We start from the raw sequence: 19,161 nt of genomic DNA on the forward strand, positions 1-19,161 counted from the left end.
TTTTTTCTTTTTGCTTATGTGGTGCTGAGGAATCGAACCCAGGGCCTCAGGCATGCAAGGCAAGCACTCTACCACTGAGCCGCCTTCCCAGCCCCGAGAACAGTTCTTTTACATGGACTTCTGAACTCCCATGTACAAAGGCTGGGCTCTTGTGTTTTAATCATCTGAAGTTCCCACCTTTAATTACTGTCATGTTTTGGGACATTCAGGTCATAACTGTGACCTGAACCTAGTGTCTAGATCACCAGAACCTAGTGTCTAGTGTTTTTATTAGTGTTGTATAGGTATATGTGACCAGCTGACAATAGATCATATCTTAATAATCTCCTGGCAGGACATAGGCTAGAGAAGTTCTTAGACTGACTTTTTTTATATGTGCCTATATTTTTAAAAAATAGTTTTGTCATCCACATTTTAATATAATATTAGCCAGTGATAAATACTGATTGTCTTCTTTATAGCATCTTCCCATCTGTTTCACTGTGTGTGGGCTCATAGGCAGCATCTCTATTGAAACTGCTCTCACTGTTGACACCTTCAGGAGTTCCCAGACTACTTAGCAAAGAACCCTTTATTACAGCACTGCTGTAAGACCCTGACCTTGCCTTCCTCTCTATACCTCCCATAGAAATCTCTTCTCCCATAAAGCCTTGAATTTTTTTCTTTTGATCGGTCATGGGCTTGATCTCTGGGCCTGGGCACTGTCCCTCAGTTCTTCAGCTCAAGGCTAATGCTCTACCACTTGAGCCACAGAGCCACTTTTGGTTTTGAGTGGTTTATTAAAGATAAGAGTCTCACAGGCTTTCCTGCCAGGGCTGGCTTTGAGCCACGATCCTCAGATCTCAGCCTCCTGAGTAGTTAGGATTACAGGCCTGAGCCACCGGCACCCTGCTCCTTGAATTGTTTAAAGAACATTCATGTACCCCAAGACAATCTTCCCTCTTTTTTGCAGGTGTAGAGGTGAGAAAGAGAATTGCTGGTTATATTTTTAGATTCATACGATTCAATTTGTTTAATGCAAAGTATTTTTGTGAGTGAGAGAGAGAGACGAGAGAGAGAGCAACAGAGACAGACAAAGAGTGAGAGAGACAGAGACAGAGAGTGAGAGAGCACGCTAGCTGGTCCTGGGGCTTAAACTCAGGGCCGGGGTGCTGCCCAGGCTAGTACTCTTGTCACTTCTGGCATTTTTGGTGGTTAATTGGAGACAAGAGAGAGGAGCCTCATGGACTTTTCTGTGTGGGCTGGCTTTGAACCATGATCCTCAGATCTCAACCTCCTGAGTAGCTAGGATTACAAGCATGAGCCATAGGTGCCTAACTCTCAGACTTACCAGTGGAGAAGAGAAAAATCATTTAAAAAGCTTCAGATATAATTCTCATCCTGTTTGTATTGGGCATTACTTTTATTTTTACCAAATCTTGTTTTGTTTCTTTTGACCAGGCAATCTTCATGATTCCTACAAACCCTCCTCCCACATTCCGCAAGCCAGAACTATGGTCAGATAACTTCATGGATTTTGTGAAGCAGTGTCTTGTAAAAAGCCCTGAGCAGAGAGCCACAGCCACTCAGCTCCTACAGGTATGAGTCACCCTGTGAGGCTGCTTCTCTATTTCATTCACAGACTGACCAGAAGATGCTGTTAAGTCACCTGCTTGTAGTAAAGCTATTTGAGCAGGAAAGACATAGAAAATAATCTTAACTCATTGAACAGAATTAATATAAGAAAATATAGGGCCACATGAGATTAGAGAATTAGAGATTAGAGAAAGGAAATGCACATTGATGAGTACTTAGTGTGTGCCAAATGCTCTACACATTTAATCATCATTTGACCCTATGAGAGGTGGTTGTCATGTCCATTTTATAGGTGAGAACTGGTTAGGTTATTCCTCTTAAGAGTTGTTCAGGGCTGGGAAGGTGGCTCAGTAGTAGAGCGCTTGCCTTGCATGCATGAGGCCCTGGGTTCGTTTCCTTAGCTAAGCAAAAAGAAAAAAGCCAGAAGTGGCGCTTTGGCTCAAGTGGTAGAGAGTTAGCCTTGAGCTGAAGAGCTGAGGGACAGCGCCCAGGGCCAGAGTTCAGGCCCCACGACCGGACCTCCCCTCCCCCCCCCAAAAAAAAAGAGTTGTTCATCTGGTAAACAGTAGGGTGTCCAGTGATAGAACCTGAGTCTGGTAGCCTGCTTTCTTTCCTTCTTTCCTTCCCTTCCTCCCTTTTGTCTTACGTATATATCCTAGGCTAGCCTGGAACTTGTGATGCTGAAATTACAGGCATGTACCATCATGCCTGGCAGAAACCTGAGTCTTTCTTAAAGCAGGAATGCTATCGGGTCTATCCAGTTCTGAGAGAGAATTAACATCAGCTCAGGGTAGGAGGAGGCTACATTGGTTTGGAGACACTAGAAGTGTTTCTTTGGAGGAGGAGGGTGTGTCTGTGTCTAGGCCTGGAAGGGTAGATAGGATTTGGCAGATGGTCTGTGTAGCCCAGTGGCTAGAGGCTTGGATTCAAAGGTCATACTACCGTGGTTTGAATTCAGGATCCATGTTAGTTACTTGTCTAAGGTCACAGGCTGTCAGCACCCAGTTAACGTAGAAACTGTTTTTGCATTAAAATACATGATTGGAAATTTATAATGCATCGTATTGAGTAAGTGAGATAGGTAAATATGCAGAGTTTTCTGAACAATATTTTTATTTCATTTAAGAGCCCCTCTCCTAAGTTACCTCCCAAATCACTAGACTCTGCATTTCTCTTGAAAAAAACCGAGTATTATTTATTACAGTGTAAGAGGTAGTCTGAGATAGGTGAAAAATGTGCAGAATTTTCAGGACTGTTTGATATTTTGCAGGATTGCTAGTGTCTCCACCTCTCATCATCTGCCATATGTGTTCTTGAAACATTACAACAGGCTCCCAGTGCATTTAGAAAACTTCCTATAGGAAGTGATACCACTGCTTTGAAAATTTTAGATTAGATGGAAAGAAATGATATAGGCATGCCTTCGAGGACACAGATAAAAATGAGCGAAGCCTGAATGTACATCTGTCTAGAGTGATAGTGAGTGTGGTTTAGCTGTTGCCAAAAATATGAAGAGAAAGTTTATTAATTCAGAGTTTATTAAGTACCTAGTATGTCTCCTGTACTATGTTAAATTATAAATTGTTTCCAGCATTTTTTTCTTTACTGTTTTAGCACCCATTTGTAAAGAGTGCCAAAGGAGTGTCAATATTACGAGACTTAATTAATGAAGCCATGGATGTGAAACTGAAACGCCAGGAAGCCCAGCAGCGGGAAGTGGACCAGGATGATGAAGAAAACTCAGTGAGTGGCAGGCAGGGTTGTGGGGCTCAGTCTATGAATGCTTGTTATCTCATGATTGTCAAGACTGTAAGATGAATAGATGATTCTGGATTAGCTTGCAACTGGAAATTCTTCTTGAAGGACTGTGCCCTAACCTACACCCAGGCTCATAGAAACTTGCTAAACTTGTTTCCCCAGTGCTTCCTAAAACATATTTTACCCTTGCCACCATATCTTTTATTGAAATAATAATAGTAATAATAATAGTAATAATTAATAATAATACTTATTGTTATCTTGCCAGTCCTGGGGCTTGAACTCAGGGCCTGGGCACTGTCCCTGAGCTTTTTGCTCAAGGTAATCATTCTACCACTTGAGCCACAGCACCACTTCCCGCTTTTTCTGCTTATATGGTCTTGAGGGATTGAACCCAGGGCTTCATGCATGTTAGGCAAGCACTCTACCACTAAGCCACATTCCTACCCCATAGCTTTTTTTTGTTGGTCATAGGGCTTGAACTCTGGGCCTGGGTGCTGTCCTGAGCTTTTCAGCTCAAGGCATTGCTCTTCTACTTAGGCTACAGTGCCACTTCCAGTTTTCTGGTCCTTAATTGGAGATAAGAGTCTCATGGCCTTTCCTGCCTGGGTAGGCTTTGAAGCATGATCCTCAGATCTCAGCCTCCTGAGAGCTTTTCAGCTCAAGGCAGTGCTCTTCTACTTAAGCTACAGTGCCACTTCCAGTTTTCTGGTCGTTAATTGGAGATAAGAGTCTCATGGCCTTTCCTGCCTGGGTAGGCTTTGAAGCATGATCCTCAGATCTCAGCCTCCTGAGTAGCTAGGATTACAGGCATGAGCTACTAGTGCCGGACAACTTTTTTTTTTTTTAATTGAAGTTAACTTTTTTTTTGTCTGAGACTGGGACTTGAATTCAGTACCTGATGCTTCTGCTTATTGGCTAGTACTCTACCAACTGAGCCATGCCTCTAACCCCTGAATTCAACTTTATTTGAGACAGGTTTGAGATAGGTTTTCTAAGCCCTTTTGGGTGAATCTAGGATCTATACTCAGATGTATATACTTTATACTTACAGACTCTCACAATCTTGAGATTTCAAGGGTGCTTATGTGAGCTGCTTAGATCTATTTTTGCAAAAAGTCTAATAAGTAAGGGGAGAAGGGACTGGGGTGTAGCTCAGTGGCAAAGCACTTGCCCAGCAAGTGCAGCGTCCTGGCTTCAGTTCCCATTACCAAAAAGGAAAAGACAAAAAATAAAATAAAGAAATGAGAAGGGTGTTAAAAGAGGTTCCTTTAAGGTTAAATATCTCTTCCCACTTGGGTGAGTTGTGATTTTCTTTGGATAAATAAGGATTTTCATTTCTATTAACCTGAAGACATAGCAAATCCAGAAACATTTGTGCTAAGATGAGAAACAGTAATTCACGAAACTTAAAAGTGTTTTGATCACAGTAGCCCCAGTTTGAGGTTTTGTCATTTTTGTAGGAGGAGGATGAAATGGATTCTGGCACGATGGTCCGAGCAGCAGGTGATGAGATGGGGACCGTCCGAGTAGCCAACACCATGAGTGATGGAGCCAATACCATGATTGAGCACGATGACACATTGCCATCACAGCTGGGCACCATGGTGATCAATGCAGAGGATGAGGAAGAGGAAGGGACTATGAAAAGTAAGGCTCTGATGAAATAGACATACCCATTCCAGAAAAGATGGTTTCTCATGGTCCATGAAGGCTGAGTCTTGAGTCTACCTTTACGTTGCCTCAACCAAAGGAAGCTTTACATTGGAGGGCTGAGTGGGAGAAGGCTGGCAAGTGGCGTAAGAGGCAAGCAGGCTTTAACAGGAAAGGATTTTGCTTTTGAACCCAAACAACTATTCTCTCTGAATGTTGTCCTATATATTGTACATGTCTTCAGTTCATTTTCAAGGTAGTTTGGTATCTAGCCAAGGCTTACCAGCACTTCAGTAGTCACAAGGATGGCTATACAAGTTTAAAATTCTTTTTCTTTAAATTTATTGTGAAAATACTGTACAGAGGGGTTACAATTACATGGGCAAGATAATGAGTACATTTCTCATCAAGCATTGTAGCCTCCTCCTTTGTTTTCCCTTCCCATCCTTGCCCCCCCATCCTCTCCCCCCACCATAAGTTTAAAATTCTATCAAGTCTCTTTAGTATCCATTTTGAGTCTTTCCTTTCTTGCTGAGATGGTGATCTCTGTCCCCTAAAGTCACTGAACTCCTGGGCTCAAGTGACCCTCCTAATCCCAGCTCCTAGAGCTGGGATTGCAGGGCCCCATTACCATGCCTCATTCTTTGCTTCTTTTCATTATCTGGCTGATCTTTTTTGCCTCATGCCTTGTGCCTAGCTTTCATCATAAGGTAACACTCGCCTCTCCTTTTCAGCTATTGACCTTCCCTTTATTTTAAACATTACACACCAATTCTCAGAGGAAAGGAATTGGGGAATACAAAATGATAATAGTCTAGTTGTAAGGTACAATTTAGCTAAACATAGGTTTAAAGCATGAAGTCTTTCATCCTCTTTTTTGTTGTTAATCTTTTTTTTTTTTTTTAGCATTGCTAAGCATCTAACCCCAGGGAGTTGTGTAGACTAGACAATTATTCTATCACTGAGCTACATCTCCCCCTCCTGCCTTTTTTTAAATTTGTTTGTTTTGTTTTATTTTGAAAAACAACATTATACCTTCCTCTTAACCAGGGATCAGCAAACTGTGGTCCTTGGCCAAATCTGGCCTGGTGCCTGCTATTGGTAATAGACTTTTATTGGAACATATGCATGGCCATTCACTTATGTGCTGTTGTGTATGGCTTTTTTGTGTGCTAAATAGGCAGAATTAAGTAGTTGTAAGAGGGACCATCTAGCCCACAAGGCTAGTGGTTCTCTGGCTCCTGACAGACAGCAAGAGGTTGCTGTCTTAGTCATAGATCCTTTGTGATTTGTTTATTCAGTAAATTTTTCTTCAGTGCCTACTGTTTCTGAAGGACTTTGCTAGACGCTGAGGACAATAGAGAATGAAGAAGCAGTCCTTTTCCTGAATGAACTGATTGTCTAGTCTAGGAAAAGACCACTAATTACAGTTCAGCATATGAAGTGAGTTCTAAAGGGGAGTAATCTGGGGGTGTTGTCAGAACAGAACTTAGGCAGGCCTCACTGAAAAATGTCTAGAGGAAAAACGCAGCAAGATTGGCAGCATACAGAGTAGGCAGAGGTGCTCTAGCATAGAGAGCAGTGTAGAGAAGATGTTGGGATGGGAAAGAGCTGGAGGAGGCCAGGGAACTTCACTGTGGCAGGCATAGACAGGGGCAGGGTTCTCAGGCTTTTCTCATTTCCAGCTTCTCAGGCAAGGTCTGTTTGTTTGTCAGCCTCTTATTTTCAAAGGGAAAATGTGTTTTTTTTTTCTTTTTGGGATCCAGGCTCATTATCTGGCTTCTGACTTAAATTTTATAGATGGTGAAGTAGTGGTAGCAATACTGGTAGATGCTTAAATTAGTAAGCCTTTTTTAGAATGTTTCAAGAGTTTGAAAAATTCAAACCTTTGAATCAGTAAATTCTATTGCTAGGAATCTGGTCCAAGAAAATAATTGTATATATATTGAATACATACATACATACATACACAGAGAAGTTATATTTAAGAATATTTCCAAGTACAGTGCTTATAATTTAAAAAACTAGATTAATTATTTAGTAGCAGATGATTGGTCAGATTAATTTTGGTATATCTACAGGATGAAATACTATGCATAGGAAAACATTTAAAAAATCTTGTTTTTGAGGAAGTAGTTCAGCAAAAATTAATAGCATGATTACAGTTTTATAAATATTAAAAAAATATAATAAGTACTGAAAAGAGAAAAAAAGGAAAAAAAAACCTGGAGGGAAAGAAAGCAAATATTAAAGTGTTTATCCCTGACTGCTGATGTTGTCTTGAATAGAATCTGAGAGAAGGTTGAAATCTCAACTAAAATCTAAAGGACAAGTGGAGATTACCAATTGTGCCTGTCTAGAAATTGCTCCCTTTTTTATTTCATTTATTTATTTATTGTGGAACACGTGCAGAACAGAATAGCCTATTACCTGAATATTTATTTTGCTCTTTTAAAAGATTTGGTTTTACTGATTAGATTTAACATACTGATTTCTTTTAAGTGCACACCACATAATCTAAGAAGAATATGAATGACTCATGACTTTACTAATAAAAGTTTAAGATTCCCCAATGCCTCTTTCTAGTTGCATTAATCGTGAGTTTGGAGTATAATTTTTCCTGCTGTTTTGTGTCTGTATTTTTGCAACATTTCTATATATTTACAAATAATACTGGATGCTGTTTGGTCTTCAGAAGATGTTGTTGTGTGGCATATCTCTTAACAGCTTGCTGAAATGGAGGTTTTTTTGGATGACATTTCTGCACTTTCTCTTTCTCTGTAAAGGAACAGCTTCGGAGAGTGTGTTCCTTCTTCGTAGTTCCATGGCTAGTAGTGATAGAGTTAGATTATTCCTTCCTCATGCTCCAATGTCTAGTCAGCGGTAGAGACTGTACTATTGTCATTCTGCCCAATGTCTGATTTGTTTTGGTTGCCTGTGCTTCCAGGCACTGAATTCATAATATAAAACTTTGGGAAACTAATAGTAAAACTTGTGCTGTCTTCTGATTAGATTCTAGGGATGCCTTTTGTTTGTGCATGTGTTTTCAAGGTATTATTATTATACTCAATAGGATGGGAGTTAACACTATTAATAGTAATTCATGAGTAGACACAGTATATACCAGTCACTGTGTTTAATCTTTTATAGACATTACACGTTATTTTAATCATCATAGCCATGCAGTGTGGTAAATATATATTATCAGTTGAAACTGAGTTACAGAGAGATTAAGTAGCTTGCTTCTGATTACATAATATATAATAGAAAAGCCAAGATTTGAACCCAGATATGCCTGATAGCATAATTTGTACTCTTAACCATTAAATTATGTTGCTTCAGCTGAGCTCATTTTGTTGATTGTCCACACTAAGGCTCATGATATGGTCTCAGCCTGTAGTGATCTGCCTCTCCTTGCTGGTTTCAGTAATTAGCTCCTCTACATGCTCTTAGGATTTCCAGAAGGAAATAATAGATGGTGTCCAAAGAGGACATGCCTCTGATAGATGATGATATTGTTATATCTGAGAGCTATGTTTCACATACACATGCATACACACACACACACGCACATGCACACACGCACAGGCACACACACACACACACACAGACAAAATTGCTTTATCAAGAACACTTGTTAAGAAAAATGCAAATCTTGGTCCACGCTACTTACTTCTGTCCCTGCTCTCTTGTGCTTAAAATTGAGCTCAGGGCCTAATACACGTTAGCAAGCATTCAGATATGCTTTTTCTTTTTTTCCTTTTTGAATAAAATATCTAGGAAAACCTTGTTTGTCCCCAAGAACTGAGCAGCAAATTATCCTATTGGAAGTGATCCTGATAGGTTGTTAGTTGGGAATCACTGTTTTTTCTCTGGCCAGCAGAGGGAGCTCTGCAATAGGTTATGAGATAAATTCTATCCCAATTCACAAAGGCCCTTTTTCTTGGTAAAGACCATTATTTATTTATCTTTAAATAAATTTTAAATAAACATAGCAACACTAGATCAGTGTCTTTATTTAGTTAGGATATTGGATGCCTCGTACTTGTCAAAATTCAAGGAAGACTGATGTCAGGAAAACATCTCAACATAGTAACTTTTCCTTTCCCATATTTCTTAGTAGACCTTAACCAGAATTGGTGTTTTCTTTCTACAACATGCTACTTTGAATATAGCTTTGGAGCTTTCATTAGTTTAAATAGCCCTAACCAAGAAATTTTTGTTTTTGTTTTTGCCAGTCCTGGGGCTTGAACTCCGGGCTTAGACACTATCCCTGAGCCCCATTATACTCAAGGCTACCACTCTACCACTTGAGCCACAGCACTACTTTTGTTTTTTCTGTTTATGTGGTACTGAGGAATCAAACCCAGAGCTTGATGCATACTAGGCAAACACTGTACCACTAAGCCACATTCCCAGCCCCCTAACCAAGAAATTTAACAAAATAAAAAGTAAAAATAATAATTCTTGGGTAGAATTGATTTGGGGGAATGTTACTTTATGTGTAAAAATAAGGAAAATTTTATACCTTTTTTTTTTTTTTGGCCTGCTGTATTTTCAGGGGAGTGCATGGCATTATGCATGTTACCCTAACATTTAGCTATACCTTTAGATCTAATTTTACTTATTTGATTTGATTTTACCAGTACCAGGGTTTGAACTCAGGCCCTCACACTTGCTTTTCAGAGGAAGTGACAGGAGGAAGGATGACAGTCACAATAGTCAAGTACCCATTTACAAAGTCTTGCTATGCCATGGTCCTCTGTCTGTGAGGCTTAGTGACTATAATGCCATGATCCTTCCAGTCTACCACATGTCTAAGCATGGCAGATCAGCTGTTTTTCCCTGATCCTTCCAGGCTTGTTAAGCTAATGGAGGCAAGAGGTAGATGACACATACAAAGTTCTTTCCCCAGACTTGAGCCTTTCTAGTTAGAGTTTTGTGAACTGCAAGGAGTAAGTGATTTGTCTTTAAAACTTGCATTTAAGGGCTGGGATATAGCTCAGTGGCAAAGTGCTTGCCCAGCAAGGGTAATATTCTCAGTTTATTCGCCAGTACAAAAAAGAAAAGACCAAAAAAATAAATAAAAATCCCAAAAACACTAGGGCTGGGATTGGCTTAGTGGTAGAGTGCTTGCCTAGCATGCATGAAACCCTGGGTTTGATTCCTCGGTACCACATAAGCAGAAAAAGCCAGAAGTGGCATTGTGGCTCAAGTGGTAGAGTGCTACCTTTGAGCAAAAGAAGCTTAGGGACAGTGCCAAGGCCCTGAGTTCAAGCCCCAGGACTGGCAAAAAAGGAAAAACAAAACAAAACAAAAACAAACTTAAAGTCTAGACAGATAGACTCATTAATCTCTTTAAAATAGAATTTTAAGGTGTAGTGACATACTTAAGTGAAAGCAACTCTGATAAATTACTGTAACAGTATTATGTGTGAAAACATGTGTTTAGAGTTTTAGAAAGTCCTCAGGTGCTTGAAGGAACCCACTATTGTAAGTTTCCTCCTTTGAAACCAAAGGTCAGGCTCTTACTGAAAAGATTTTAATTCAACACTGTCCATCAGATACACATGTCAGAACTGCGTAAGAGAAATTCTTGACTCAGGGCCTATTTTCTTTCCACCTGCAGTTATCTGAAGGGGGCTGCTGTTATAAACATTGCCTCTTTTGTGTGTTATCTTTTTCATACTCTGGGATTAAAACATTTGCAGTTTTGGTAGTTAGGACATAAATATTTTAACACTTTTTTTAACCACTGTAACCTAACTGTCCATTTTCTGATTGCTTCAGAATCTTAAAAACTATCATCAGAATATTACGTGTCTCTCTGTATACATATTTGTCATTTCCAGTAAGCATCATAAGACAGGTGCGCATACATATACTACAGCTTAAGTTTAGGACATTTAGCTTTGTTGGAATTATATATATATATATATATATGTTTTTATTTTTATTTATTTATTTGTTTAACTTAAGGCCTGGGACCTGTTCCTTTTTTTGCTGAACGCTAGCTCTACCACAGGCTTTCTTCTGGCTGGCTTTTTATCTTTCTCTCTTTCTTTCTTTCTCTCTTTTTTTGAGTAGAATATTGAAGATAAGAATCTCAAGATTTTCCTGGCTGGCTACAATCCTCAGATCTCAGTCTCTTGAGTGGCATTTGCCACTCATTTGTCTGACTGGAATCATATTTCTGAGTAAGGGTGAAAAACTTTCTTTGGTAGGACTTTTAGAATCAGTCTTTGGCTTGAAACTTGGGTTCCAGGCCTTTACACTGAGTCTCCTTGGAAAAATGATTGCCTTTTTGGGCCTTCAGTTTCCTAGTCTGAAAAAAATGGCATAGAAAGGTTCCTGTTTTGTAGTTGCCATGATATACATAAAATACTTTGTGTTTAAATACTAAAAAATGGTTGCTATTATATTAAGTATTTATGAGTATCGTAATATATGAGTGGCTTTTGTGTTGCACCTGAATAGTCCCACAGAGAGGCTACTTATCTCCATCCTCATTTCTTTTTTCTTGACAGTTATGCATTTTAGTTTCTACTCTTGGTTATTAACAGTGTTTTGTAAGTGCTACCTTAACTGTGCCTGAGCATTGGCATGAAAATGATTGAATTAAAGGAAGGTCACTTAATCCATTTCAGTAATGTTTTACAAATGTGCTGATGGGGAGAGAGGGAAGGAGGGAGGGAGGGGGAGAGAGAGAGAGAGAGAGTTTTAAATTCCTTGGCAATAAGAAGATAGATGGTTTTGAGAATCTGTTAAGTAGCTCAGCATAGCAGATGACAGATTCTAAAGGAGGACAGACTTCGGATCCCCGTGAGCCCTCTTTTGTGAAGTTTCAGCCTCTTATCTTAATACTGTGGAATTTATTACTGACTGGATTGTTTTCCATCCCTGAAAGATAATCTCTGCGGTTCACTGTGTATTTTATCAGAAGCTCCCGCTTAGGTGACATTTACAATAGAAAAGCAGACATCTTGGTACTTAGACTTTTCTCACAGTTTCACAAATAGTCAAGGTTACCCTGCCAGAGTAGAGACTAAATCCTAATTGTTTGTGTGGTTTTTTTTTTTATTGTGTCCAGATGTTGGGCCCATGTTTATCTTTGGAAGCCATTAACATTCTTAGTTTTTTTTTGGATGAGCCAAAAAGCCTAGACACCTTGGTGCCTGAAAATTTATTCAGAACACCCTGCTAGACCACGTCATAGTAGACATGAACATACCACATCTCAGTGTGACAGGGGTGAAGGCTCATGGTCTGTATTTTGGGGAATTTAAGGTACTGCAATACAGTTACATTGGTAGTAGGAAAGCCAAGAATGTTTTCCCTGTGAAAACAATGAAACAACAGTATGAAAAACAAAGGAAAATAAGTCCAAAAGATATATTTTGGCTCTTCTGCCTAAGTGGTAGGTAAATCAGTCTTGATCCGTTATTGAAAACTATTTGATGGCCTAAGCTGTTCTGAACCAACTTGCTTTTGTTCAGAAAGAAATGGAAGTAAATTTATAGATGCAATGGATCTATAAAGAGGAAGCAGATGATTCTCTTTATGTATATCTGTTCTAAGAAGTATCACCTATGGATCAGTGTTTGTTAAAAAGTGTTTAATGCCAACCCAGATTATTAAGTAATTACTGTGTTATTTCTGTCTAGTATACAGAAGCCAAATGGGGTGTTCACTGCTGACAAAAAACTTACATATTATAAAAGGAAGATGGCATTTATCATTCCATTATATAATATTTATGGCATGCCTGACACTATAACTTTCTTTGTGATTTTTTTTTTTTTGCCAGTCCTGGGGCTTGAACTCAGGGCTTTGGGCACTGTCCTTGAGCCTCTCTTTGTTGAAGACAAGCATTCTACCACTGAGCCATAGCACTACTTCAGACTTTTTCTGTTTATGTGGTACTGAGGAATCGAACCCAGAGCTTCATGCATACTAGGCAAGCACTCTACCACTAAGCCATATTCCCAGCCCTTCTATGTGATTTTTCAAATGTATGGAGCATGATCCAGATAGTGATATTTGATAGTGTTATAACTTGGTTGAGGAGAAAGGACCTCTGTAGACACAGATAACAGAGTACTAGAAAATGCTGGGCGTCGTTGCAACAATGAGATGTATAAGTCGTTATGTCGAAAAACGAACTTTACAACTTTGGTGGGGGGGAATGAGGGAATACGAAGGGATGGGAAGGGGAAACAAAGCAGGAAGCTACAATGCTTGATAAGAAATGTGCTCATTATCTTACCCATGTAACTGTAACCCCTCTGTACAGTATTTTCACAATAAAAATATATATTAAAAAGAAAAGAAAATGCTGGGTGAAGACTGGGAAGGTGGCTTAGTGGTAGAACGCTTGCCTTGCCATACATGAGGCCCTGGGTTCGATTCCACAGCACCACATAAGCAGAAAAAGCCAGAAGTGGCGCTGTGGCTCAAGTGGTAGAGCGCTAGCCTTGAGCTAAAGAGCTGAGGGATGGTGCTCAGGCCCAGAGTTCAGGCCCCAGGACTGACAGAAATAAAAAAAAGAAAGAAAGAAAGAAAGAAAATGCTGGGTAACTGGTACAGAAGCATCTAAAAAACGTTTGTGAGAGGGAAGGAAGGTCTTAGATAGGCATGAAGGCTGGAGGAGGGTATTCCAGGCAGGTGCTAAGTCAGAAAGGTAGAAATGTGTATTGAGTATTCAGTTTGGTTGAAGCAGATATGGGTTCTGGTCAAATTTTAAAGACTCTTGAAAGCCAAAACAAGATGTTTGGACTTGATTGTATTGATAAGATGATATGTGAAGATACTTTCATTAAGAAAGTAGGACCAGGTGCTGGTGACTCATGCCTGTAATCCTAGCTACTCAGAAAGCTGAGATCCAAGGATTGCAGTTCAAAGCCAGGCCAGGCAGGAAAGTCTATGAAACTGTTATTTCCAGTTAACCACCAGAAAACTAGAAGTGATGCTGTGGCTCAACGTGGCAGAGTGCTAGCCTTGAGCAAAAGAACTCCGGGACAGCTTGCAGGCCCAGAGTTCAAGCCCCATGAATAATGAAAGGGGGGGTGGGGAGAAGGAAGGAAGGGAGGGAGGGAGGGAGGGAAGGAGGGAGGGAGGAAAGTGGGGATTCTCAAAAGACCTTAGGAAATTATTGAAATAACTGTGGTACAAAACACTGTCACTTGTGAAGTTGTACATGTGCTGCCCCCATCACTGTAGGTAGTATGTATTAAATTAAATATAGAGCTCCAACATTAAGTCAACTAGTACACCACTGTCCAGAAGTCAAGTCAGTTCACAGAGAGGCATTTACCTGTACTGCTTAACTAGAAGGAAGTTTTTCTAGTATCGTATAACTTGTAACTAAGAAATTCCTTTTTTTTTTTTTGGTCAGCCGTGGGGCTTGAACTCTGGGCTTGGGCACTGTCCCTGCGCTCTTCAGCTCAAGGCGAGTGCTCTACCGCTTGAGTCACAGCGCCACTTCTGGTTTTCCTTTTTCTTTTTTTTGGAGGGGGGGGATCCGGTCGTGGGGCCTGAACTCTGGGCCTGGTCACTGTCCCTCAGCTCTTCAGCTCAAGGCTAGCGCTCTACCACTTGAGCCACAGTGCCACTTCTGGTTTTCTAGTGGTTTATTGGAGATAAGAGTCTCACAGACTTTCCTGCCTGGGCTGGCTTTGAACCTCGATCCTCAGATCTCAGCCTCCTGAGTAGCTAGGGTTACAGGCATGAGCCACAAGCACCTGGCTAACAAAGAAATTCTTAATGGTTTCAAAGAACATTATGAAAATACCCCCTCCCAGATGTTCTAGCTCTGAATCGCACATCCAGCCTTTTAAAGTGTGTGTGTGTGTGTGTGTGTGTGTGTGCGCGCGCGCACGCATGTGCACACGCGTGCGCGCACTCGCCCATGTACATGCACACACATGCCAATCCTGGGGCTTTAATTCAGGGACTGGGTATTGTCCCTGAACTTCTTTTGCTTAAGGCTAGTGCTCTACCATTTGAGCCCCAGCTCTTCTTCCAATTTTTTTGGTAATTTATTGGAGATAGAGTCTCCTAAAGTCAGCCAAACTGACTTCACACTGTGATCCTCGGATCTCAGCCTCATGAATAGCTAGGGTTATAGGCATGAGTCTCTGGCATCAGGCTGTATTTAAGTATGTATGTGTGTATATATGTAGTATGTTGGTGGGAACTTGGGACCTTGCACTTGCTCATATTGCTAGCTCAGCTGGTGTGCTACTCCTGAGCTATACGTGTAGCCTTGCTTCTTGCTGGTTATTTTGGAGATGAAATTTCATTGACTTTTCTGCCTGGCTGGATTTGGTCTGTCAACCTCTACATTTCAGCTTCCTAAATAGCTAGGATTACAGATGTGAGCCACTGGCACCTGGCTTTGAAAGGAATATTATGGTTACCCAGCACAATTTGGATAACTTGTATAAGTAAATGAGTTGGTACATGTAAAACAATTAGGTGCCAAGGAATAAAACCAAAATTATATACGTAAAAACCCATTAAAACATTATAACATTAAAACCCAAACCAAACAAAAACCCCTAAAAACCCTAAGAAAAGTTTTCACGATGGCATAGTAGTCTAAACCAGGAGGAAACACGGAGGGATTACTGGAGTTTTTCCTTGCAAATGTTTATGTATAATAGAAGAAAGTGTAGGCTTTTGCCCAGTTAATTACCATTCAGGTAGAAAAGAACTATTGTAAGAATTAAGGAAAGAATAGGTTGCCCATTGTGGTTTTACTTAGTAGCAAGCCTGAAAAATGGAAGTTTGAAATGGAAGATCATCAAGTCAGACTCCTTTTTAGTTAGCACGGCCCTGACATGAGCATGTTCTAGTTCATATAAATACAAATTTAAGAGCAAACAGTAGAGGAAAGAGATCTTGCTAATTTGTTTGAAAATTGAGTTAATGACATGTGATTTACAAACTGTAGGCATCATTTAGGAGCATGTATTTATTTATTTAGGTCAGTTATGGGGCTTGAACTCTGGGCCTGGGCACTGTCCCTCAGCCCTTCAGCTCAAGGTTAGTGCTCTATCACTTGAGCCACAGGGCCAGTTCCAGTTTTCTGGTGGTTTATTCGAGATAAGAGTCTCACGGACTTTCCTGCTCGGCTGGCTTTGAACCACAATCCTCAGATCTCAGCCTCCTGAGTAGCTAAGATTACAGGCATGAGCCACCAGCTTAGTTAGTGTTTTTTGTTGTTTTTTTTTTTTTAACATATTCATGGTTGTGCAGCCCTCTTCCCCCCTCCTCTTATTCTGCTGTCCCCATCAAAGGGGGGGGATTTGAAATCAGCCTTGGGGTTGCTAGGCAGGTACTCTTACCACTTTATCACCTGAGCCACACCCAGTCCTTTTTTGCTTTAGTTATTTTTCTTAGTTATTTAGTCTTGGGGTTTTGCCCAGTGCTAGCCTTAGACTGTAATCCTTCTATCTATGACCTCTCACATGGGAAGACTATATGGGACGTAGGTGCATGCTACTTCACCTGGCTTATTTAGTTGAGATGAGGGTCTCGCTAACTTTGTTTTCTTGGGCTGGCCTTGAAGTGTGATTCTCCTGATCTCTACATTCTGAGTAGCTAGAATCATAGACACGAGCCACCAGCCCAGCTGGATTGTTGCTTTTATTTTTATTAATGTAATTTGATTGTGATTATTAAGGGGCTGTACAGAGGGATTTCCATTTCATTAAGTCAGGTAATGTGGACATTTCTTTTTTGGACAATGTCACCATTTCCTTCATTTTCCCTCAGTTTCTCCTTCCCATCCCTGCCCACAAATTACATAGGTTATTTCCCACATTTGGATTGTTGCTTTTATGTAGCACTTTTCAACAACAACAACAAAAAATTAACAGAAGGTATTGTTTTTCAATTAACTCCTTTGCCTATAGGCCTAGTCAGATTGTCCTTTTAGCTTGATAAATGTGGCTCACAGAGAAAAATAGGCCAATGACAGTATAGGAGTGCATGTATTTCCTGCATCAGATAAAAGAATCAGCAAGATGTGGCTATTTTTAAGGCTTTCCTCAGTCTAGTCTCCCTGTGGCTTCAGGTTTCTTCCATTATCATTTCACTGAATGTCTTCCTTCCCTGAGATACATCGGAAAAAAGTACCCTAGTTCAAGTTGAAACAGAAAACTGGTCAGCCCACCAGCTGAAGCCCAGGGGACGGCGTAGCCTTTAATCAGCTTGGAGTGATTGTCTTAAGCCTTTCAGCACAGTCAGGCTGCTGTCCAGCACTTGATCATCTAACTAAAGGATGCTGAAAGAAAAGTTCAAAGATAAAGTTCCTGGGAAATTCCATTCCCTCACTCTTTCTGCACTCAATGGCAGCGGTAATATATATCAAGAATCTTCATTTGGGTTTCAGAGCATTTACAATAAAAGGTTTAGTTCACCAGGCTTAAAACCCAACAGCTGGCATTTCATTCCATCCTACCCTTGTTGGTTACTAGCTATGAAATCTAATGCAGAATTCTCACTTCTAAAGTGGGGAAAATAACATGTACTTCAAAAGATTCTTTTAGGATTAAGTGAGGTAGTGCTTTGGCTCTTTGTAGTACAAAGCAGTACAGGTCCTCTTCCCCTCCTCTGTTCTTGTTGTGGGTCATAGGTTTGGCTGAGACTCACGAACGCACCTAGTAGAAAGCCTGAAACTCGATTTAGTTAGTGTTCATTGAATTTGAATTGAATTCCTTGAGGATAGATCTCTTTTTATGGATAATATAGGGTATGTGTGAATGAGGGGCTGGGGTAAAGACAGATGGACTATATCCAGATTATATCTACTGGTTAATAAAGTCCTTAAAAATTTGATGGCTTAAAATAGCAACCATTTTACTTAATTCATGGTTCTGTAGATTGGACGCTAAGTTGCACTCAGCTAGATATTTCTTTTGTTCTGGTCTGGTTAGCTTTGCTGTGTGGTCAGCTGGTAGAATAGCAGCTAGGACTGATGAAGCTAGGATTGATGAAGGCCTCAGGCCTCAGGCCGCGGCCAAGGACCAGGCTCCTGCACATGGTATTTTGTATGTTACATCTAGCAAACTCACTGCTTTATTTACATGATAATGGAATACACAAGAATTTAAAAACTCTTACCTGTGCCGTAATTAGGACCAAAGATATAGATTTTTATTTGTGGTACCGGAGATCAAAACCAGGGCCTTGTGCATGCTAGGCAAGTGCTCTACCACTAGAGCAGTGCCCCAGTCCCAGGATCGGAAGTTCTACTTCTAATATTTAAAAGTCATGGTAATGTGTGTGTACACACACATACACACACATGTAAAATTCTAGGGATTTTCTATTGTGCTTCTAAAATCAACTTTAGGTCTTTGGTGTTTTGATATATGTAACCTTTTAAGCAATCATCTAAGAAGTGTGTGAATTTCACTCTTGGCTTATGTTTGAATAGGCAATGAGATTTTTAAAAACTTATCTAATTCCAAAACTTATTATAGTTTTTAGAACTTTGAATTTAGTCTAATAGACATCAGGTATTGACATCAAGATGAAAGCAGAAATATTTGATATGGGATTTCTGATTCTTAACCATTGAAAGAGATTAAAAAAATTAATGTAGCTGCACCAGTGGCTCATGCCTATAATCGTAGCTACTTAAGAGGCTGAGGGCTGAGATCTGATCATCATGGTTTGAAGCCAGCCTTGGCACCAGAAAACCAGAAGTGGAGCTGTGGCTCAAAGTTGGAGAGCATTAGTATTGAACAAAAAAGCTTAGGGACAGCATCTGAGTTCAAGCCCCATGAGTTCAAGCCTCATGACCAAACAATGCCACACATATCCCCTCGCAAAACAAAACGAAAAACAACAGTGTTTTAGTTTACAAAATACCAGGTCTAGGTTTGACCCCTAGCACCAGAAAAAACAAACCAAAAAACCCAATTACATAGTATTTCAGGGTGGATAGATTGTGATTTCTTAATTTTTTTGTGTACATATTTTTCTTGTTCTTTTAATTAGATCTTGAATTTATCAAGAAAAGGCACCTCACTCTATTATCCACCTAACTACCTATGGTAGAAAGAAGTGGGGCTGGGAAGGTGGCTCAGTGGTAGAGCGCTTGCCTTGCATGCCTGAGGCCCTGGGTTCGATTCCTCAGCACCACATAAGCAAAAAGAAAAAAAA

General features: G+C 40.2%; 1 protein-coding gene across 1 annotated transcript in view; it reads left to right on the forward strand.

Moving 5' to 3' along the window:
- The window catches only part of LOC105981524 (serine/threonine-protein kinase 4), a 75,611-nt gene that overhangs the window by 23,041 nt on the left and 33,409 nt on the right, over nt 1-19,161 (forward strand). The window contains exons 5-7 of the mRNA XM_013010716.1: nt 1,441-1,578; nt 3,190-3,318; nt 4,797-5,000. Coding sequence (XP_012866170.1) covers nt 1,441-1,578; nt 3,190-3,318; nt 4,797-5,000 — 471 coding nt within the window. The remainder of the gene's footprint in view (nt 1-1,440; nt 1,579-3,189; nt 3,319-4,796; nt 5,001-19,161) is intronic.

This window comes from Dipodomys ordii, unplaced genomic scaffold, assembly GCF_000151885.1.
Source record: "Dipodomys ordii isolate 6190 unplaced genomic scaffold, Dord_2.0 Scaffold13, whole genome shotgun sequence".
Lineage (NCBI taxonomy): Eukaryota > Metazoa > Chordata > Mammalia > Rodentia > Heteromyidae > Dipodomys > Dipodomys ordii.